Genomic DNA, 25,068 nt, shown 5'->3' on the forward strand with positions numbered 1-25,068 from the left:
ATATGTGTTCATCTGCAAAAGGTATCACGTGTGTAATAGTCCACAATGATGACAATGACGCCACTGGGACTGTTGAACCGCAATCCTCTCACATGTTGCATTCCATAGATTTTGACAACACAGCATAGTACATATTATGCTCCCACAGGCATGCTCTAGGACTGTACACAAGGACCATAAAGATGGTGTCAGATATGGTATAGCCATCATCTGGGAAAACCCACTGATATATTTATGTACTGTCCACGATGGTAAGGAAACATTTATTGGACCCATGCTGTAACAATGAATATTCCGATGTTGGAAAGTTGCATATTTGTTTTCTCTGTTTCACAACTATGACCTTCATTAAAATGATGACAACATAATGTAAATGTTACAGAGCCTGAGGGTTAATATTTTGTTTTTTGGGGGCTTGAACGAAGACAAACCCCCAGCAATACCATGCTTTTTCATGTGCTTATACATACTTCTTTTGACAGATTTGTCTTATTGACAAATTAGATAGTGTTCAGCCTTTCACCCTCATTGGAAAGGACAGAGAAGAAGGGGAAGCAAATAATTGCACATTACCACTGGTAGAGAGAGATACAACACCGCTGCACACAGAGAGAAAACTCAATTCACTACAGAACAGGGTGTTCATCAGCTTCAGACAAAACACCAGAAGAGAAAAGCTGTTCTATAAACTCCAGAAGGAAAACACTGACTTAATTTGGAAATGTGAGTGTCTGATGTCTCTGTGACATGTCACAAAGGGGATGGGGAGACATCACTGTCATATCTGCCTGAAACCCGCACCTCCCCACCCCCCTAGGAACCTTCCCACTGCTTTTGTTTGGCATTCAATAGCCTTGCATTGACTGGTCCTCTTGACAATAGTGACATCCGTTCAATATGTTGAATGATTATTCTCATTTCTCCCCATTTCCCACTGCTTTTGCATCTTGGTGCTCCAGTTCTGGTGTTCGTTCATTCCACACGCAGGTCGTAGCTTCTGAGCCGGGTCTCCACTGTCTGTTTCTTAGATGGCATGGTTACTGTAGCTGATGTATGTCTGCTTGGAGGCCAATGCTGTGAATAGGGTCACGAGAGAGGAAGAGAGAGAAAAGAGAGAAAGGAAAAGATGTGGATGAAGATGTTGGCAATTCATTAAAGGCTAATTTAACCATCTGTCAAGGGCTCATCTTCCAGTCCATTAAGGTGATTGCTTGCACAGGTTCTATTTATGCATGACTTTTTCAGACCCAAGTGTCACCAGGGAGTACAGGTGGAACCAACAGTGAAAGAGGGTAATTGATATGAATAGCAAGCAGTGAGTAAAATGTTAATGTTTTGTGGTTAGTATTAAAATAATGATATCACTTCCTGAGAAATGTGTTGCCAACTGTAAATTGCACATAAATGCAGATTTCCTTGATCTGATGCAAAGTCAGGCAGAGCAGGGTACAGATGTGGCTGCGGCTAGTAACACAACTAATATTAGATTCCTTATCAGGATGCTGTTGTAACATGTCTCCACATGGATATATATAGTCCTGGAATTGACTATAAAATACAAATTGTAACCAGTAATTGCAACTTCACCTATAAGTGAAGACTATTTCATGGTAAAGTATCCTTTGCAGCTGTTAGTTAGTTTAACAAACAGTATACAGTAGTATGTGATGCAATAGTTCTCATTCAAATGCAAGGCTCCGTAACTACATGCAGATCTCTGTGCACCAAGCAAAGCATGCAGCGGCACCATGTCGATAGACATAACACCATTGAAGAAAAGCATAGAGCACGTCTTTTAGAATTGTGATAACATTTAGCAATAGAATACAATATGTGTCTTTGTAGTACATGGTGAAAATCGTATAACTCAATTACCAGATGTGAAAGATACTGTATAAAGTTTACAAAATGTTCACGTCTTTTAACCTGAAGTGACCGATATTAGTTGTCATTCCTGAGAAAATATACATTTGAATATGGTTTAGCAGCTTTCGGATTGGCTTTGGTGTCACAGCCATGAACAGACAATCCAGGGGAGACGGCCTTAGGGCATAACAGCCATCAGTGGACTGAAAGACCAGTGCTGGCAGTGTCCTAACATGCTGTGACCCAACATCACCATATGTCTCTACCTGCCATACACACACACACACATTTGTGTATGTGTGTAGCTATGGTGTGTCCTCTCTAAATATCACCGTCATCAGCTTGCTCATTCTGCAGTGTAATCGCCACACAAATCTGCCAATCTTGTCCACAACAGCATTCGCTGATTGGGTGAGTCAGAGCGGATAAATCTGAGCGCCGACTGCTGACAGCTTGGGTGGTTGGAGGGCAACGGGACTGGAGGGAAGGGATGTATAGTGGGGGGGGGGGGACATACTCTCCATTCCACCCAGAACCTCTCCCAGAGCAGCACTGATAAATGAACCTTATTTAAATATTTATGCGCTCCGAGGCCAAGATAAAAAATAGATGGTCCAGAAAGAATTGGAGCTGGCAGATCCATCTGTCTTTGCCCTTCTACCCCCTCTTATTGTTGTTTTACAGCAATTACAGAAAATTCCTCCGTTTGTCAACATGGGAAACAAATTACAGGGGACACGCGGCTATCACTTGTCCCCCGCATTCAGGCCAGAGTGGTGTCATCTCCCCGCATCGGCTGCCATCAGGCTGTTACCACGCTCTCAGGCCATTTGCAGTACAACACGCCAACATTGTCTACCGACATCAATGTCTGTGTGTCAAGGGTGTGTATGTGAGCGTGAGAACTGTCTGACACAATCTAAGGTGCTATAGCTGTGGGTGAGTTTTAGTGCAAACATAGCTTAGGCAGACATAGGATCCAACTGAACATTAGCACAAAGTAAATGGGGTAAAACGTGGTCAGTGATAGAGGCAAGTTGATAGAGGCTCTCCATCCGTTACCTGTGTGTCTAAAGTCTCTCACAGGGATCCCCTCCCTCATCACAGTCTGACACACAAGCACAAAGAGCAGCTGTTAGTCCCCTGGCTTGGGCCAGAGGGGTCATAGTATAGGTGTCAAACTGTGAAGTTGTTGAAGCATCGCTCATGGGGGCTAAAATCATTTTTTACATTTCCCAATGGCATGCCATTTTCTACCTCTTTTTGTCTCCTTGTAGCATTCTCTGTGACAATCCCCATATTGAAAGTTTACATAAACACTCTGAAAAATGACACATGGCCACATCTCCTGCTTCCTACACATTCAGAGAAAGTGCAACTGGATATTTCAAATAGCACTATAATCAAGAATTCCAAACATGTTCACAACATTGGCTTTGGTTCTCCAAAGGTGATTGGAATATTTACTGATGATGCATTAGATACAGGGAAACATCATTCTGTATGGATGAATGAGTGTGACTATCCATAAATCTAATTATTTCCCCATGATTTGCAATACATGTTTTTACAATTATGGCATTTGCTCATTCCGCCCACGGCAGCTGTGTTACTGTCGGATGGAGCTGAAGTGCTGGACCAATAATCCTGACTGCTATTGCACCAATGAAATGGCTGGAGGCTGGAGAGTTAATACACCTGGCCAGCTCTACAGTATGATGCCTGAATATGAAGCCTTTCCTATCGATCCACATCACCCTGTTCTGCTCTTTATGTCCTGCTTGCAGACAGTACTACGTTTTAGAGCATCAGCCAATGCTTAATGCCACACGGGTTGGCAGGGGAAAAAATGCCCTTCCAATTCCCTGCATCCTGAAAATAACACCAGCTAATTTCCCAAAGCTGTTGAGGTGTAAAATAACAATGAAATCAATTAAGTTGACATAAAAGCGAGGATTGTTTTTCAATTTTATAGCTCAATAATTTCCCCTCGAAATTACTCAATGACTTTAAGGCATAAACTCAAGGACAGAGTGCTGTAATAACTAAACATGTGTCCTTATTTGCTCTCTCCTCCCTGATCTCTATTCCCCTCTTGCTCCATCCCTAACCCAAGGCCCTTGGTGCTAACCTTGTGTCTCCAGGCTTTCACACAGCTCAGACTTGGCCTCTCCATTGGGCCGGAGGCCGCCCTTAGTGGGGAACTTGTTGGACATGGTGGCCGCGGTGACCACAGCCTTGAGGCTTCGCTTGCGCTTGGGAACGTTCTGCTCCGGGTGGAAGAGGACCACGTAGACCTTGGGCATGTAGAGCATCCCCAGAGACACAGAGGCACTCAGGCTCACGGAGATGGTCAGAGTCGTGGTCTGGATGTACATCTGTGGAGGAGAGGAGGGAGATGGAGAAGAAAAAGAGAAACATTGTTATAAGGTAAAACAGAAATTATCCAGTTTCAGAGGGTAAGTCGAGGGTAGCCTACTCAAGATATGGTTCCCCACGACAGCATTGACCTTTGGCTTTGTGAGAGTACATTCTAGTACTAGTTATACATTGTTTATGCAAGACTACAACAAAAACAACTCTACTTAGACACGTACGAGTGCACTTCAGTATCCTAGTAGATATTCCAGCAATATCAAACCCCCACCATCAGATGTGATAACATGGAGTGGACACATGTAAACTGTTCTGTTTTCAAGTGCTCTTTGCATGATTCATCAACTCCTGTTTGTGTTTTTATTGGTGTGTTTATTTGTTTGTTTATGATATGTGACTAATGTAGGAGGCCTCGCAATGGGTGACTGTACTACAGATGTCTTGCCCTCGGTCCCGGGCTGCAGTAGAGGGGTTGGAATCGACTCAGTGTAAAGACAGCTGTGACTCACAGCTGTGCACAGAAAACATGGCTACATGCAAGGATCAAGGAGAGACATCTTGAGAACATCAATACAATGCCTAAGAGTGTGCCCATATAAATGGTATAATATTCTCAATGGAATTAAATGATCATATAGGTCAGATGATATAGGTCATCTGGTTGCATTGTTAGACAGTACGGCTGATTCAGTATGGTAGTAGAAAACAACATCATCAATAAAAAAACACTGTATCTGTAAAAAATAAAGAAGATAATATGTAGAAGATTGGAATATTGCCATCAGATAAATGTACTCTCTGTGGTAAACATATATCACGGCTATCCTCTTACAAAACTGCAAAATACTTTTTGTTAACAACTTTTTATTTGGAACATAATTCCATCTCCCTTTGGGATAGGGTTGCTGAGCTATTCCGAGACTGATGAAAGAAGTGAGAAGGGTGTAAATTGGAAACATAGCTCCCAGCCACCTCCCTAACAGATTTGCCTGAGGTGGAGACTGACATTACATTTGTGTAATTTGTGTACATTATAATTACAAAATTATAGCAGTTACCATGCAGCTCTCACCATCGTAAAGATGGCCACGGTTTGCTTTGTATTGCCAAATGACCTTCCTAAACAGCTTACCTCAGTAATTGGACTATTACTGTAGGGACATTCAATGGCTGCTTTGTTTCCTACAGTGATAGTCCTCAATACAGACGGTACATTTATGATACCCAACTGAGACCGAATCAAAAATATGAGCTAGCGCACACCAAGAGAAAATTATTGAATGTACAGTCGTGGCCAAAAGTTTTGAGAATGACACAAATATTAATTTTCACAAAGTCTGCTGCCTCAGTTTGTAAGATGGCAATTTGCATATACTCCAGAATGTTATAAAGAGTGATCAGATGAATTGCAATTAACTGCAAAGTCCCTCTTTGCCATGCAAATGAACTGAATCCCCAAAAAACATTTCCACTGCATTTCAGCCCTGCCACAAAAGGACCAGCTGACATCATGTCAGTGATTCTCTCGTTAACACAGGTGTGAGTGTTGACTAGGACAAGGCTGGAGATCACTCTGTCATGCTGACTGAGTTCGAATAACAGACTGGAAGCTTCAAAAGGAGGGTGGTGCTTGGAATCATTGTTCTTCCTCTATCAACCATGGTTACCTGCAAGGAAACACGTGCCATCCTCATTGCTTTGCACAAAAAGGGCTTCACAGGCAAGGATATTGCTGCCAGTAAGATTGCACCTAAATCAACCATTTATTGGATCATCAAGAACTTCAAGGAGAGCGGTAAAATTGTTGTGAAGAAGGCTTCAGGGCGCCCAAGAAAGTCCAGCAAGCGCCAGGACCATCTCCTAAATTTGATTCAGCTGCAGGATCGGGGCACCACCAGTACAGAGCTTGCTCAGGAATGGCAGCAGGCAGGTGTGAGTGCATCTGCACGCACAGTGAGGCAAAGACTTTTGGAGGATGGCCTGGTGTCAAGAAGGGCAGCAAAGAAGCCACTTCTCTCCAGGAAAAACATCAGGGACAGACTGATATCCTACAAAAGTTACAGGGATTGGACTGCTGAGGACTGGGGAAAAGTCATTTTCGCTGATGAATTCCCTTTCCGATTGTTTGGGGCATACGGAAAAAAGCTTGTACGGAGAAGACAAGGTGAGCACTACCATCAGTCCTGTGTCATGCCAACAGTAAAGCATCCTGAGACCATTCATGTGTGGGGTTGCTTCTCAGCCAAGGGAGTGGGCTCACTCACAATTTTGCCTAAGAACACATCCATGAATAAAGAATGGTACCAACACATCCTTCTCCCAACCATCCAGGAAAAGTTTGGTGACGAACAATGCCTTTTCCAGCATGATGGAGCACCTTACCATAGAGCAAAAGTGATAACTAAGTGGCTCGGGGAACAAAACATCGATATTTTGAGTCCTTGGCCAGGAAACTCCCCAGACCTTAATCCCATTGAGAATGTGTGGTCAATCCTCAAGAGGCGGTTGGACAAACAAAAACCCACAAATTCTGACAAACTCCAAGCATTGATTATGCAAGAATGGGCTGCCATCAGTCAGGATGTGGCCCAGAAGTTAATTGACAGCATGCCAGGGCAGATTTCAGAGGTCTTGAAAAAAGAAGGGTCAACACTGCAAATACTGACTCTTTGCATCAACTTCATGTAATTGTCAATAAAAGCCTTTGACAGTTATGAAATGCTTGTAATTATACTTCAGTATTCCATAGTAACATCTGACAAAAATATCTAAAGACACTGAAGCAGCAAACTTTGTGAAAATTAATATTTGTGTCATTCTCAAAACTTTTGGCCACGACTGTAGAGGTACTGACTAACGGCGAATAAACTATAAGCTATAAAAAAAATAATACATTCAGGGTCAGACCCTGAAGAAGGCACAGGGATCCCGAAACGTTGGTGATTTACCCAATAAATGACTGGGTGGTTATATATAGTGTGCGACTCTTTATTTTTAGAACCCAATGGAGAGCGAAATTAAATTGTACACATTATGCATAATATCAAAACCTATGAATGTGTATTATTTTTCGAGACACGGGGGTTGTAGACCAGTTTTGCTCTGTTCTAGGAGGATCACATGCTTTTCCCCCCCTTTCTGTGATTAGCTTCAATGGCATCTGCTCTTGGACAGATTTGACAAATCCTCGGCATACACGAGTGAATTTAATTTGCTTGTCATCATGGTGCTCGCTACTTACAAACTAGTTTTACAAGCTAGTTCAATCGGCCAACATTGGAAAATTCCTCAAAACAGGATAGTATGAGTAATGGCTGTCAAGGATAACTAAATGATTTCATAAATTATTGTTTTAAACAATTTTGAAGATACATAATGAAACAAAAATGTTGCTATCATAATATAAGTAAAGTTCAACAACAAAACATTTAAAATTGGATGATTATGAATTAATAGGTAATGCATTTAAAAGCATCATTACCAAGAGTAAAATTGTTAAAGTAAACATTCACCTTTTCTGTTGAGTGTGAAGTCCCAAAGAAGATGGGTATGAAGGCTAGCCAGACGATACAGGTGGTGTACATGGTGAAGCCGATGGGCTTGGCCTCGTTGAAGGTCTCTGGCACCCCCCGGGTCTTGATGGCATACACTGTACAGGTGACCATGAGCAGCATGCTGAAGCCAAGCAGGCAGATCAGTGAAAGGTCTGAGATGTCACATTTGAGCACGCCACGGGACATGTCCGGATTGGACGTGCGCTGGTCCTCATAGTCGATGATAGCCTGAGATGGGTCTACACCGAACCAGATGCACACCCCCAGGAGCTGCACTGAGATCAGGCTGAAGGTGATGACCAGCTGGGAGGCTGGGGAGATGAACCTGGGGGCGCTCACTGACATCTTGCCCTGCTCAAAGATGCGATAGATACGGTTGGTCTTGGTGAGCAGCGCTGCATAGCTAATACTCATTCCCAGACCTAGGAAGATCCGTCGGAGGGAACAGATTCCAACGTCAGGCGCTGAGATCATGAGGAAAGTGGTGGCGTAGCACAGGAAGATGCCCGTCAACAGCACATAGCTGAGTTCGCGCCCTGATGCCTTCACAATGGGGGTGTCGTTGTAGCGGATGAAGGTGGCCACCACAAACATGGTGGCCATGATGCCCAGCACAGCGATGAGGACGGGGATGACGGCCCAGGGGGAACTCCACTCCAGCTTGACGATTGGGATGGCCTCGCAGGCGGTGTGGTTCTCGTTGGGCCGCAGGTCAAAGCGGCACATCTTACAGCTGTAGGTGTCGGCCTGGTACTGGTAGCCATCACAGCGCTCACAGTGCCAACAGCAGGGGACACCCTTCACTGTTTTCTTCCTCTCCCCAGGATGACAGGGCTGACTGCAGATAGACTGGGGTACCTGCCATGTCCCACCAGGCCACCGCATCTCCTTAGTCTGGTGGAGAGAAGGGGAAGAAGTGGAGGAGTTATCTCTCTGTCTGTGACTGTTATAGTGTACTTTATGAAAGCATATTTTCCATGAATAGGCCTAATGAAATTTGATTAAACTTAGATTAACATTTGCACTTATCAAACAATTATATTATGCAAATAAAGCAGTCATTAACCCTTTAACTGGCACCCCAAAAAATATTTATTAAAAAAATAAATAATTGTTTGCATGACTTAAACCAGCCAGTTGAGCTGCCCAATTAGAGTAAACACATTTTGCATTGGAATTTGCATAGACTTTTTAAAGCATCTAAAAAATTATACATGAATTTACATCGCTTCATTTACTTAAAATGGAAGATAGGCCTAGTTAAATGAGGACTGATATCAAATATTAATAAAATATGATATATTTGTTTGTCAAATGCATGTAAATGAATGCATTTACAGTTTATATGCTTAGAATGCCAGTAGATTTACATGTCCTGAATAATATTGTGAAACATATTGAAGATAAGAGCCAGAGAGGGAATACTGATATGGATTTGAAAGGATTTTTGTATTTGCACAGATAAAAAATTCCCATAACAATATTTCTCCATTGTCCATTATCACTAGCTTTGACTGAAAAGCATTCCTTTAATGGGTAACTCAACCGCCTGGTAGAGCATATTTTTCAAGATTTACTAAAATTGTAAAACAACAACATATTAGTAATTATATAATTTAGAAAATATTAAGTTTTAGAGGTCAACAACATTTTAAAACGTTGTCATTTCCCATTTGATGCACAATTGGTAAAACATTTTGGGGGGTAAATGAGGTTTGGTTTTGCTCACGTTCACTTCCTGGTTTTCAACTGTCTTTGAATCCGTGTTTTAAAAAATATGGGAATCCGATAATGGCATACTAAATTACATTAGTTGAGAGGATAAAATATGGCAAACAAAAATCATATGTTAATTTTCATTAAAAAAAATGTGCCAAAATGATCTCATACAAAAATGGAAAAATGGCTTGTTTTTCCATATAAACCAAAAAAACAACTTATTTTCACAATTGGGTGGGGTTAAATGTGGAATGTCTGTCCTTGGCCAAATGCCCAGCCAACACTTCCTGTCCCTTCAAAATAAGGGAAAAGGGGATACTTAGTCAGATGAACAACTGATAGAATTCAACTGAAATGTGTTATCCGCATTTAACCCAACCCCTCTGAATCAGAGAGGTGGGTCTGCCTTAATCGACATGCCATCGGCTCCCAGGGAACAGTGGGTTAAACTGCCTTGCACAGGGGCAGAACGACAGAATAGTTCACCCTTCTAACTTAATTCTATTAATCTGCTATCTATAATGGAACAACATTTTTAACACAACATGTAAAGTGTTGGTCCCATGTTTCATGAGCTGAAATAAAAGATGTCAGAAATGTTCCATACACACAAAAAGCTTATTTCGCAAATGTTTTTTGCACAGATTTGTTTACATCCCTGTTAGTGAGCATTTCTCCTTTGCCAACATAATCCATCCACCTGACAGGTATGGCATATTGATAAGCTGATTAAACAGCATGATCATTACACAGGTGCACATTGTGCTGGGGACAATAAAAAGCCACTCTAAAATGTGCAGTTTTGTCACACAACACAATACCACAGATGTCTCAAGTTTTGAGGGAGCGCGCAATTGGCATGCTGACTGCAGGAATGTCGACCAGAGCTGCTGCCAGAGAATGTAATGTTAATTTCTCTACCATAAGTCGCTCCAACGTTGATTTATAGAATTTGGCAGTATGTCCAAACGGACTAAAAACCACATGTAACCACGGGTGTGCCTATGCCCTCCTAGGCCCACCCATGGCTGCGCCCCTGCCCAGTCATATGAAATCCATAGATTAGGGCCTAATGAATTTATTTCAATTGACTGATTTCCTTATATGAACTGTAACTCAGTAAAATCTTCAAATTGTTGCATGTTGTGTTTATATTTTTTTTCAGTATACTAACCTCATAAGGCATTTATAAGGTATATTCTTTAAGAATCAATGGGTATATATAATTAATGTTTAAGTATGATTGAGTACATGGCAGGCAGGCAGGCAGGGAGGGGAAGGGAGCGGGGGAGAGGAGTCTACTGCAGGTGTGTGTGTGGTGGCTTTGCCAGTCAGTTGTGGGTCGTCTCTGGTTCCTCAGGCCTTTGGCTCTTAATCTGAATCCTTCACCCTGCTCACTACCTCTTCATTGTCACTCTGTTGAATGATGTCATTCTCCGACCCCTCCACTCTCCTCCTTTCCTGAGCTCATGCACTCGACAGAATACAGAATACAGAATAACAACACCAGCAGAGCTACAGCACCCCTCATTCTGAAATGACACCTCTTCAGAAATGATGTAGTCTACTATGTTCAGATTACCAATGGTTAACTAGGGATCTAGGATATATCAGTAAGCTAACCATTTACATTAACAGCAGTTCATTAATAGGTCAATAAAACTATACTTTTCGTTACTCTTTTATCATCTTAAATCTAAAATAGAAATGGAGAAATATCACTTTCTTGGTATTAATATATGAATTAATAGCTATTAATATATAACTAATAGATAGTAAATTGAATATAATTAATGTAGAAGGGTAAACTCCTATTTTGAAAGGACAGGAAGTGTTGGCTGTGCATTAGGTCAATGACCGGCATTCAGGAATACAATTGGCCAAAATGTAGATGACCCACTCGGTTGAGCTGCCTGTTAAAGTTAACACTGATCACATTGTGTGGCCACAACTATCTTGTTTATGTTGTTGCATATTAAAAAGGAATATTACATATGCATGAGGGCACAATTCAATTAACTTTTAGTGGATTAGAATAAATCCAAACACAAGGGGGTGGGATGAAAGACATCTGTTTTTAAGGACCATTTAAAAAAACACCATCTAACAAGACGACTACACCAATATGGAGTTGGTCCCCCCTTTGCTGCTATAACAGCCTCCACTTTTCTGGGAAGGCTTTTCGCTAGATGTTTGAACATTGCTGCCGGGGACTTGCTAACATTCAGCCACAAGAGCATTAGTGAGGTTGGGCATTGATGTTGGGTGATTAGGCCTGGCTCACAGTCAATGTTCCAATTCATCCCAAAGGTAATTGATGGGGTTGAGGTCAGGGCTCTGTGCAGGCCAGTCAAGTTCTTCCACAACGATCTCAACAAACCATTTCTGCAAAGAATCGTCTAGAATGTCATTGTATACTGCAGAGTTAAGATTTCACTTCACTGGCACTAAGGGACCTAGCCCAAACCATGAAAAAGAGTCCCAAACCATTATCCCTCCACCACCAAACTTTACAGTTGGCACTATGCATTGGGGCAGGTAGCGTTCTCTCCTGGCATCCGCCAAGATTAATCCGTCGGACTGCCAGATGGTGAAGTGTGATTCATCACTCCAGAAAACACGTTTCCACTGCTCCAGAGTCCAATGGTGGCGAGCTTTCCACCACTCCAGCCGATGCGTAGCATTGTGCATGGTGATATTAAGCTTGTGTGCGGCTGCTCGACCATAGAATCCCATTTCATGAAGCTCCCGACAAACCGTTCTTGTGCTGACGTTGCTTCCAGAAGGAGTTTGGAACTCGGTAGTGAGTGTTGCAACCCGAGGACAGACGATTTTTACGCGATTCAGCACTCGGCGGTCCCATTCTGTGAGCTTGTGTGGCCTACCACACAAATGTGGTAATATGGTAAGGCTTACATAATGACCTTGTCTTTTTGCCATTATTTTGTATATTATCATATGTTTTGGATGCCTGCAGGTTACCTGAAATGGCCTGGTTTAGAATCTGAATCAGCTAAGTAAACAGTCTCTGAATGGCAACATGGTTGTTAGCATTTTGTGAATATTACTATCGCTATCCCTGGGCCTGCATTTCACAACAGCTAGGGGGGAATCTATGAAAATGGTAAAACTGGATTGGGTGTGCAACAGTAACCCCACAGCCGGCCCCTGATATCTACTGCCCTATTGTGATATAGATAAATCCCAGGACCTGAATGACTTTGATGGTAAAGCAACCCAACTCAAGGCAAGGTGCATGGACTGCTATGGATACAGTAATGAATAATGCATTCATATCATGGTTTAATATGACATGTTTTTAGCCAGTGCATCTTTTTCACCTAAAATATGATGTACTGTATAAACCTTCACAGACTCTATTTCGAACTGCATATGTTATTTACTTGGATTCCCATTATTGAAAACCTTGACGGGTGCCATGCAATAAACAAGTGGAAGTCATAATGAGAGAAATAGCCATACTTCTAAATGGAGCTGGTCTGCCCAGTGGCCGATGATCTTGTATTCTGTGGTGTTGTGTTTCATCTGGTACTGATAGATCTCATAGCGACCAGGGGCATCTCCGTTCACATTGAAGATCACTGGAGTGCCAGCAATTCCTGCAGAAAAATGAAAAGGGACATTTTTGTTAAAAAATCCACATTCTTTGTACACAATATGAAACTATAACAACCTTGGTATGAACATCCACATGTACAGTATTGTTATTAAACATTGCATCAGAAACACTGGATGGTAGAGGGTCATTTCATTATCTGAAATTATGTAATAAAGTATTTGTTTATTCATAAAAGCTGTCGTGCGAAAATCTTTTCTTGGTCTTTTTTTTCATCATACGCTATATGTGAATAGCGTTACCGCCCCCCCCTCCACCTCTTCCTCTCTGTGTTCCTGCCTGGTCCTGGACCTGAGCAAGCTCACAAACCCCTCACTGTGTCAAATGAGGGGTGTGGGGATCCTGTGATTTTCTGTTGGGAGCCGAGTAGAGCACCGCAGCCAGCTGCCCCATAGAGAATGTGGCTGTGGATAGATGCGGATAAAGAGAGAAGGCCATAGAGAATGTGGCTGTGGATAGATGCGGATAAAGAGAGAAGGCCATAGAGAATGTGGCTGTGGATAGATGCGGATAAAGAGAGAAGGCCATAGAGAATGTGGCTGTGGATAGATGCGGTTAAAGAGAGTAGGCCATAGAGAGGATCTCTCTTTCTTTCTCTTTCATTCTCTCTCTCCTCCCCACATCACATCCCTTTAAAATATGGTTGCAGCTCACTTTGGTGGCACTTGACATCACACACTCCAACACATCAAAGCAATACACATAGGTGTGCTTGCAAGACAGGTCTCAGATCTCGGCTGTGAAGGTTAGTGGATAAGAAAGCTTAGATTTTAAAAGGAGATTCGAAATACAAGATGGTTCATTTTAGTGCTGACTTCCTGTTTAAATGTAATATGGGCCTAGGATGGATAGTGGATGTTTTTTTGTGCTTCAGAACATCATAGAAATATCCCTTATGGGGAACATCAGTCAAACGTTTTCTCTGTACCTAAGCATATTATCTAATCTACAGGGAATGAGCTCTCATAGAAGAGTTGGTCATCCCACTTTCAAAGAGATAAACGCACATTGAACACATCCAGTTTATAATCATGTTTCTCATCGCTAAGAATGTGACCCGTACATTTTCTCTGCTCCACTCACTATCTACTCAAGTCAAAAGGTATCCGTCTCTCTATAGCTAAAGAGAATAGTTTCTAAGGGGCAATGTCCACAAGTGAAAAGGTGTCACCCATGAAGAGTAGATCAAAAGGCCAATATTCTCAGTTTGCAAACTTAAGTTGTTATATGTGTTGAGTTATGAGAATGCCTTGCTGCCTCCACTGTACACATTTTTCATGAAAAGAGAACTACTCTAATTGTATTCATATACAAGTCACTTTCATATACAAGTCACTCCCCCCCCCCTTAAAAGAGTTAGATGCACTATTGTAAAGTGGTTGTTCCACTGGATATCATAAGGTGAATGCACCAATTTGTAAGTCGCTCTGGATAAGAGCGTCTGCTAAATGACTTAAATGTAAATGTAATTTCGTTTTGATGAAGTACTGTGTGAGTAATTGAAAAATTATGAATTACAAAGGTTTATCTAGTGCCAGATAAAATTGGCAACCTTTAGATAGACTGGCATTGGCACACTTTACCTCTTCAAGAGGCTTCCATGGGCAAGACTTCCAAGACTTTTAGGGAGTCAACTTTCTATGTCATTTTACATTTTATCTCAGAGGTTATTGCTCTACTGTAGTTTTGTCAAAGTCGTCACTTATTGAATGTGTGAAAACTGGCATCATATGGTTGAATTCTGAGGCAATAGTCTATAGCAGGGGTACTCAGCTCTTACCCTATGAGGTTCGGAGCATGCTGGTTTTTTGTTCTACCTGATAATTAATTGCACACACCTGGTGTCCCAGGTCTAAATCTGTCCCTGATCAGAGGGGAACAATGAAGAAATGCAGTGGCACTGGCTTCGAGGTCCAGAGTTGAGTTTGAGGGGTCTATAGGGTCTACAGCCTTGTCAAATACTGTCCAGTCAGCTGAAACACATTTTGTTTTAAACATTGTTCCTTCTTAAGAACCAATGATGTTAACCTTACTATTGACTGACTCTTTGAAAGTTATTAGAAGTATAAAAAGTCTGTTAAGTACAACTATGTAATATTAGAATAATTTGAGTTGCCTACATTATGTAAATATGACATACATTGTACTGAATAATAAGGTTAGATGTAAAAATAGTATCCATAAATACATCTCATGATGATGGTTGAGTGTCTGTGGATTTGTTTTTAAATACTCTACATACTGGTACTGTATGTGATATACATATTCAAGGTTTTTCAAGGGGTTATTCTTCCATGAGTCTGACTCTGAACATAAAAAAATGAATTTCAGAACAGCTGCTGAAAACCCGTAAGGTAAGGGCTGTACTGTATGCACAGTGGTTTACCCTAAGGTCTCAAGTGACCTGCATTCAAACCACAAATCCATAATCATATCTGGGGTTCAATCACAGAGAAAAACAGAATAAAACACACTTAAAGTACATGGAGCACATGTAAAACAACAAACAAACAAACAAACAAATAATTAAATATAGTATAAAACACCCCTCCCTCAGCCACTGTTAGTGCTGCAGCCTCCTCAACCAAACTAACAGTGAAGATACACAACTATCACAATCTTCTACATTCCCTGTAAATGCTAAGTAGGCTTTGAAAACACAAGGATTCAGTGGTGACAATGACACGCAATAATTTACAACCACTTTAAATGGAGGCCCAGCCTCTCTTGGTTATTAGTCAGCCAATGCTGTGGCTGATTGTCCTGTCAGCCTCTCCCTGTTATTTCTTTGTGACACCGAACTCACAAAGGAGGCCGCATTGAATTCCAAGCTGTATTTTACCCTACCCTCGCAGTTTGTCATGGCATGTAATTTTGTTAGTTGCCTGGCAGGGAGGATGGCATTTGACGTTTATGCTTCCCCACTCTGTAATTCAAATTTCATATGCAGGCAGTTGCAACAATTAACTGGCTTAACAAATCGGCAAGTTCATATGTGCCAGGTCCCTCTTGACTTGAAGGTTTGCTTATGGCTACTCACTGAGGAAAGTATCCATTGTTTGTTGAAGAATGCAGAAGTACATTGTATTTTTCTAGCTGAACTAACAATCTCAGCCATCCTACAATCACAAAAATGTTAACAGTTCTATGCTTTTAATTAAAGCAATGCCGCTGGGTTTCAATGTAATGGATATGGGTATTTGGAGCTTTTTATCTCTAATCTCGCTTTCTTTGAACGACGGGAATTCACGATGTAAGCTGTGCTATCCCCCGAATATGATACAATTTAGCCAGTGCAGCAGAAGCATTGTTTCAGAAAAAATAGATAATATGGTGGTAGGACTAACATCAACAAGAATCAACCTCCTCAACAATATCAGGAATGGCCTCCTTTCCTCTAGTCAGCATGGGTGCTTCCAGGTCCCAGACAGAATAGACTGGGATCATGTTAACACTTGTTATCCTTAAAATCTTTTCAATTGTAAATTCTAATGTACAGTAAGACTATTAAAGGCAATACATCCTTCCGGTAATGTGTTTTTGTCATTGATTTTTAGTTAATCTTAGGTCTAACCGCAATACTTTTGAGTATTATTACTGAGAAGTCTTCCAGTAATGCAAGTAAAGGTCATTGTCGTGGTGGTTCCCGGTGAATGACGAAATCCAATGAATATTTACATAATCTACAAAAAGGTATCAACAAAATGAACAGACTCTCAAAATACAGGTTTGAATCTAAATCAAAAACCTAAGCCTCAATCAGGCCTACCTTGCCAAACCAAAAATAGCAAGTTGGGGTATACCAGGCAATGGACAGCCTCCCCACACAGCTCACATACCAGAGCTGAACATAACTCCCCAGTTCACAGGTTGAACTAACAGGTACTGTACCTTTATACCTACGGCCACTCCCTATGGACCATACCATTAACCATGGAGCTCTTTACCCAAATATGACATATTAAATCATGTAACAGACATCTTCATTATACCCACATTTACATATACCATTTAAATAAACATCTTAAACATTCCTGCTTATCCTCAAAGCGGAAATACTTTCCATTAATGAATACACATTTAACAGCAATAGTTCTGCAGGGCAGCAGGCAGAAGGTGGTAGGGGTAGGCTGGATGTCAAAAGAGGGGTAAAGGGAGCTTCATTTAGAGTCTATTGACGAACCTGGCTTGACGAAGGCTGCCCTTTTGTCTTATATTTTGCAGATAAACAATTCCCTTCAATGGTAAATTAGGTAGATAAAGTTAAGTCAGTGAGACTGATTGATTTAAATGAGACTGAGTGATTCATATTTTGTGACAGCTGATGCGTGCTCTCCTTCAGTGTTGAACTAAGCATGTAACTGTGTTAATTGCTTGCTGTTTGGGGTTTTAGGCTGAGTTTCTGTACAGCACTTAGAGATATTAGCTGATGTACGAAGGGCTATATGAAATAAACTTGATTTGATTTTGATTTGATTTGTTGACAGTCATTGATCTACAAGTCATTTGGCAGGCTGAACAACCCCAGCGAATATCAGTAGCCTACTCACTGTGCCCAGCAACACGAGGTAGGCAGCCTGTTTCTGCTCTCAGTCGCACGTCAGAATTAGACTGTCATCCATGTTTCTCAATTGTCCATTTTCAAATTTGCACCAAAGATCAAATTTCAAAGTGTTTAAGGTGAAGTTTAGGCATTAGCTCCACATTTTTAAGGTTAGGATTAAGTTCAGGCATTAACTTTGAATTCTTAAAGGGATACCTTGGGATTTTGGCAAAGAAGCCCTTTATCTACTTCCCTAGAGTCAGATGAACTTGTGGATACCATTTGTATGTCTCTGTGTTCAGTATGGAGGAAGTTAGGGGTCGTTTCCGCGAAGTACCCCTGATAAAGAAATGTGCCTGCACTACAGACGGCTATATCGTTCCGCTAAGACTGTGCAAATCTGTCATCAACGCAAAGGGTGGATATTTTGAAGACTCTCAAATATAAAATATGTTTTGATTTGTTTAACACTTTTTTGGTTACTACATGATTCCATATGTGTTACTTAATAAATGTGATGTCTTCATTATTATTCTACAATGTAGAACATTGTGAAAATAAAGAAAAACCCTTGAATGAGTAGGTGTGTACAAACATTTGACTGGTACAGTAGATACAGTGCATTCGGAAAATATTCAGACTCCTTGACTTTGGTACGTTACAGCCTTATTCTAAAATGGATTACATTAATAAATATTCTTCATAAATTTACACAATACCCCATAAGACATTTTTGCAAATGTATTAAAAATAAAAAACAGAAATACCTTAGTTACATAAGTATTCAGACACTTTGCTATGAGATTCGAAATTGAGTTCAGGTGCATCCTGTTTCCATTGATCATCCTTGAGATGTTTCTACAAATTGATTGGAATCCACCTGTGGTAAATAAAATTGATTGGACATGATTTGGAAACACACCTGTCTATATAAGGTCCAACAGGTGACAGTGCATGTCAGAGCAAAAACCAAGCCATGAGGACAAAGGAATTGTCTGTAGAGCTCCGAGACAGGATTGTGTCGAGGCACAGATCTGGGGAAGGGAACCAAAAAAGTTGTGAAGCATTAAATGTCGCCAAGAACACAGTGGTCTCCATCATTCTTAAATGGAAGAAGCTTGGAACCACCAAGAAGCTTGGAACCACCATCTTCCTAGAGCTGGCCATGCGGCCAAACTGAGCAATCGGGTGAGAAGGGCCTTGGTCAGGGAGGTGACCAAGAACCCGATGGTCACTCTGACAGAGCTCCAGAGTTCCGCTGTGGAGATGGGAGAACCTTCCAGAAGGACAACCATCTCTGCAGCACTCCACCAATCAGGCCTTTATGGTAGAGTGGTCAGACGGAAGCCACTGCTCAGTAAAAGGCACATAACAGCCTGCTTGGAGTTTGCCAAAAGGCACCTAAAGGACTCTCAGACCATGAGAAACAAGATTCTCTGGTCTGATGAAACCAAGACTGTACTCTTTGGCCTGAATTCCAAGCGTCACATCTGGAGGAAACATGGCACCATCCCTACGGTGAAGCATGGTGGTGGCAGCATCATGCTGTAGGGATCTTTTTCAGCGGCAGGGACTGGGAGACTAGTCAGGATCGAGGGAAAGATTAACCGAGCAAAGTACAGAGACATCCTTGATGAAAACCTGCTCCAGACCACTCAGGACCTCAGACTAGGGAGAAAGGTTCACCTTCCAACAGGAGAACGACCCTAAGCACACAACCAAGACAACGCAGGAGTGGCTTCGGGACAAGTCTCTGAATGTCCTTGAGTGGCCCAGCCAGAGCCCGGACTTGAACCCGATCGAACATCTCTGAAGAGACCTGAAAATAGCTGCGCAACGACGCTCCCCATCCAACCTGACAGAACTTGTGAGCATCTGCAGAGAAGAATGGGAAACTCCCCAAATACAGATGTGCCAAGCGTGTAGCATCATACCCAAGAATACTCCAGGCTGTAATCGCTGCCAAAGGTGCTTCAACAAAGTACTGAGTAAATGGTCTGAATACTGATGTAAATGTGACATTTCAGTTGTTGTATATTTATTTAGTGTGCTAACTTTTCTAAAAACCTGTTTTTGCTTTGTGTGTGAATTGATGAGGAAAAAAAGTGATTTACATTTTTTGTTTAAATAAGGCTGTAACGTAACAAAATGTGGAAAAAGTCAAGGGGTGTGAATACTTTCCGAATGCACTGTACGAATAGAATCATCTTGTAAGGGAATAATGCACATCCCTAGTTGGTATGCCTACTCAATATACACTCTATCGTTGTCTCTTTTTGTGCAGAACATTATAAGCAGTGCATCAGAGCCCTATGATAAGCCAGCCCTCCCATTATGCGGTTCAGCTTTTCTATTCTGCCCCTACAGCTCTCCCTTCCATTCTTCAACTGGATTGTGCCTCCCTCTAGGATCACACCACACCTCCATCCAAACAGGGCATTCATTACCATATAATTAGCTCTAAGAGAGGGTCTGAGTCGTCTGTGGGTGTCAGAATGCACGTGTTGCATTACGCCTGATTGCCTGAACTGTGTCACTCTGACATTGTGCTCACTTATAATTAGCAGCACCTTATTAGAACAGATGAAAGTGACATCAGACAGAGACCATACTCTAAAGTAGCCTAGCAGGCCAATGAGTCACAGTCACACGGTTGGTTATTAGGCAATCTGAGTTTGTCCTTCCTTGAAATTTCAACACGGATGAAGACTGGAGTTGCGGTTGTCCCTTTGAGGTTTATAAAATGAGTATGACAGTGTGGGCGCCATTTTCTGTCAGAAAATGCAGCAATAATTAGCATTGCAACTTTTACAATTGATCTTTAATGGATCTACAAACTAATACTAACCAAGCTTTACATAGTGTGGCTGACTGTAATCAAATGTCCACTTTCTCTTTTTTACCTTACACCACAACTGTAAGGTATTTTTCTTTAAACATGTTCCATTAAAGCAGCACACTTGTATGTTTTCCCCACTTTTACTGCAGTATACTCCAGTGTAGTGTACCTCTGCTTCAAATGCTTCTCCGGCAACAGAGGTTCCATTAAAATGCAGATGAGTTCTCTGAACTGAGTAACAGTAAGCTTGTAATAATCGGTTTGTACGCAAGCACTGCAGTCTGCTTTTGCTTTCATGTTTTCTTAACTGATTATTTAGGGGAGGCATTTTTCATGCTGCTCTCTGGAAGACTGGGGTATTTCAGTTGGCCGTAGAACCACATTGTTTCTTTCATTATGGTTTGTTTTCAAAATAATTACACTCGTAAGACACATCATTCAAGTAAATGTGGTGGGAAGAACAAAGCTGGCGTTTCAAAGTCTGTTTCAATTGATAAAGCGGCTTTACAAATGTATGGTGTAAGGCTTTGTCTTACAGACAAGAGATGTAGGAAATGCTGATGCCTTTGCTAATGTGTTAATTTGTATCGTTTTTGTTTGTGTATCTGCATCCTTGCATATGTTCACGGGTGTTTGCTGTTTGCATTACAAAGACAAACCTGTAAAGTTGACGTTGCGAATGAACTTGAGCAACATGGTTCCATTGATGGTTTCCATTTTGGAGCAGAGGCCCACTTTCCCTGGACAGAGCTCCTTATGCATGTTGTGTAAAGCGTGAGCCATGGCGTAAACTGCATCAACCACAAACTGGACCTTCCCCTCCTGCTCATAGGACGAGTCCTTCCCGATCCGCTCGTGGTCTAAAGGGACACCAAAATAAAAGCCACTGTTAAATTCAATCATTATACAGTAGCATAACCCTCATGTAATAACATCTAGTCCAAAGACAATAAACACACTTCTGTATTACAGTGAATATATCCCATTGTCTGCTGTACAACTCAAATTATAGTTCCCTTGAGACTAAAAATATACATTTCTAACAAATATATTTATTTTTGGATAGGCTCCTTTGATATAGAATGAAAACATGACCGACCGACAGGTCTTGTTCATCTGCTATGTTCTACTATTCATCAGAGGTTTGTTAGTCAAGGCAAGAGTATGTGTTGGAGGAGTGGAGGACGACTGGAAGACAGAGCAAGACAGGCTTAATCATTCTTTAGTATTAATGCAATTAGTTATGACAGGTGTATATTAATCATAGCCGAGGTTGTTTCAATGCTTTGGAAATGTGTTAATCACCAAGTAAGGTTTCAATTAACATCCTGGTCCTGCAATTAGCTGCTGCCTTGTCAGCGCGTTGGCATGGAGAGAGTGACAGTGGGACACTCCACTGGCCTATAATCAGCTGGTCTTAGCTATTATTACAGCACAAGTGAGAAGGAAAAATCATAACCACCAGCCAAGTTGGGGGCATTGGGTCTGACTGCTCTATATAAGTGAGTTGTGATTCCGTACAGAGGCAGGACTATAGTCTAGACTCTATATTATCAGTTTGCTAGACCAGAGGTTTTAGCCATTGAGAGGAGTCTGATTAAAACGATATTGGATGGAAAATGGTGAAAAATGCACAACATTTTTCTTGAAACTTCCAACATAGAAATGCTTCCAAAAAGAACTTACTGAAACGTGTTACAAATGATGGAGTCATCCATGATTCACCAAATTATATTTTGAAAGAGGAAGCAAAATATTTAAGCATTTGTTTTCTTTTCAGTGTCCTCCATTTCCACTGTATTACTGTAAGATTTTTTTCCTAATAATAATAATAAATGTAAAATTAACAGAATTACAGTAAGACAATTTTTTCCTAATAATAATAATAAATGTAAAATTAACAGAATTACAGAAAGAATATTTTCAGTCTGGAAAAAAACCGGACTTGATGGTATACCAATAGAGGTATATCAGACCTTTTTTGATATACTCAAAGATCCATTATTAGCATGTTTTAATTACTCCTAAAAAATGATACTTTCAGGTACTCAACAAGAAGGTCTGATTTCATTACTTCTAAAACAGGACCCAGGTGGTAAGTATAAAGATCCAATCCATTTAAAAAACTGGAGGCCTCTTACACTTCAATGTTGCGATGCAAAAATCCTGGTGAAACACAGGCCTGGTCTTCATAGCAGATTTTGAAAAGACGTTTGATAAAGTACGACTGGAATATAAATATAAATGTCTGGGTTACATTCATTTTGGTGAATCTCTTATACAATGGGTTAAAGTTATGTACAGGAACCCCAGATGTAAAATAGTAAATAATGGTTACTTCTCAGAAAGTACTGAGCTTTTATGAGGAGTAAAACAAGGCTGTCCGTTGTCTTCATTTCTATTTATTATGGCCATTGAAATGCTAGCTATTAAAATTAGATCCAACAAGAACATCAAGGGGTTAGAAATCCAGGGAATAAAGACAATGTGTCATTGTATGCCGATGTCTCAAGTTTTTTCTTAAGTCCACAATCTGGTTCCCTGCACAGTCTCATTGAAGATCTTGATCACTTTTCTTGCCTCACTGGACTAAAACCTAATTATGACTAGTGTGTCATGTTATATATTGGATTGCTAAAAGACACAGTGTTTCCACTACCCTGTAGTTTACCAATAAAATGGGTGGATGGTGAAGTAGACATACATGGTGTTCACATCTCAAAAAATATAAATGAACTTTGCATTTAGTTTGCAAAAATAGATAAGATTCTGCAACCATCGAGAGGTAAATCACAATGATTAACTTCTGGGTCCTATCACAGTTTACTTACTTACTAATGGCACTGCCTACTCCAGACGACTCGTTTTTTAAACCATTTGAGCAAAACAATATGTAATTTTATTTGGAATGCTAAGCCAGACAAAATTAATGAATTAAAATGAGTTTGGGGGGGGCTAAAATGATTAAATATTAAAGCTTTAAACATCTCAATAAAAGCTTCACTCATACATAAGTTATACTTAAATCCAAAATGGTTCTCCAGTAGATTATTAAGAAAGGCTCATCCGTTGGTCAAAAATGGCCTTTTTGCCTTTATACAGATTACAATTTCTCATTCCGACTAATTGAAAATTAAATTTTGTTTAAAGTATCGCCCTTTCTTAAACAAGCTATGCAAAGCTGTTTACAATTTCAGTTTTATCCTCCAGAAAAGATAGAACAAATATTAGTACAAATGTTATGGTTAAACTCAAATATACGGATTAATAAAAAAACGTTATTTATGCAAAAAAAAAGTATTATATTTATTAATGATATTATGAATATAAACAGTGGAGTTGTCACATGTGAAGCTATCGAAAATATATGGGAATGTCTGCTCAATCCAAAATTATAACCAACAGATTGCAGCAATACCACAAAAGTGGAAGAGAGTGGAAAGGGGAGTCAGGGAACTTGTTTGGCTGCCATATATTAAAGATACAATTGTCTGAAAGGAATTGGCATAAACAGGCAAATATACCAGTTTCATTTGAGGACAAAAATGTTGACAGCTGCGCCATACAGGTTGCAAAATAAATGGGAAGAGATTTTCGATGTACCGATTCCATGGAACATGGTTTTAAGAACTGGTACAAAAAAACACTTGATTCAAACTTCAAGTTTTTCAATTTAAATTATTATACAACATTTTTGCCACCAACAGAATGCTATACAGTGGCAAGAAAAAGTATGTGAACCCTTTGGAATTACGTGGATTTCTGCATAAATTGGTAATCAAATTTGATCTGATCTTTATCTAAGTCACAACAATAGACAAACATAGTATGCTTAAACTAATAACACAGAAATGATTGTATTTTTCTTGTCTATATTGAACACATCATTTAAACATTCCCAGTGTAGGTTGGGAAAAGTATGTGAACCCCTAGGCTAATGACTTCTCCAAAAGCTAATTGGAGTCAGCTAACCTGGAGTCCAATCAATGACACAATATTGGAGATGTTGGTTAGAGCTGCCTTGCCCTATAAATAACACTCACAAAATTTGAGATTGCTATTCACAAGAAGCATTGCCTGATGTGAACCATGGCTCGAACAAAAGAGATAAGATGAAGAATTGTTCACTTGCATAAAGATGGAAAGGGTTACATAAATATCTCTAAAAGCCTTGATGTTCATCAGTCCACGGTAAGGCAAACTGTCTATAAATTGAGAAATTTCAGCACTGTTGCTACTTTCCCTAGGAGTGGCCATCCTGCAAAGATGACTGCAAGAGCACAGCACAGAATGCTCAATGAGCTTAAGAAGAATCCTAGAGTGTCATCTAAAGATTACAAAAATCTCTGGAACACGCTAACATCTCTGTTGACGAGTCTACGACACGTAAAACACTAAACAAGGATGGTGTTCATGGGAGGACACCACGGAAGAAGCCGCTGCTGTCCCAAAAAAACATTGCTGCAAGTCTGAAGTGCACCTGGATGTTCCACAGCGCTACTGACAAAATATTCTGTGGACAGATGAAACTACA

At 40.6% G+C, this 25,068-nt stretch overlaps 1 protein-coding gene across 1 annotated transcript in view; it reads right to left on the reverse strand.

Annotated features, from left to right (window-relative positions):
• Window positions 1-448: 448 nt before the first annotated feature.
• The window catches only part of LOC139542531 (metabotropic glutamate receptor 4-like), a 324,701-nt gene continuing 300,081 nt past the window's right edge, over window positions 449-25,068 (reverse strand). The window contains exons 7-11 of the mRNA XM_071348088.1: window positions 21,194-21,394; window positions 12,999-13,135; window positions 7,755-8,690; window positions 3,998-4,244; window positions 449-1,074 (exon numbers count right to left, since the gene is read on the reverse strand). Of these exons, the coding sequence (XP_071204189.1) occupies window positions 1,025-1,074; window positions 3,998-4,244; window positions 7,755-8,690; window positions 12,999-13,135; window positions 21,194-21,394 (1,571 nt within the window). The 3' untranslated portion in view covers window positions 449-1,024. The remainder of the gene's footprint in view (window positions 1,075-3,997; window positions 4,245-7,754; window positions 8,691-12,998; window positions 13,136-21,193; window positions 21,395-25,068) is intronic.

Source organism: Salvelinus alpinus, chromosome 17 (genome assembly GCF_045679555.1).
Source record: "Salvelinus alpinus chromosome 17, SLU_Salpinus.1, whole genome shotgun sequence".
In the NCBI taxonomy this organism is placed as follows: domain Eukaryota; kingdom Metazoa; phylum Chordata; class Actinopteri; order Salmoniformes; family Salmonidae; genus Salvelinus; species Salvelinus alpinus.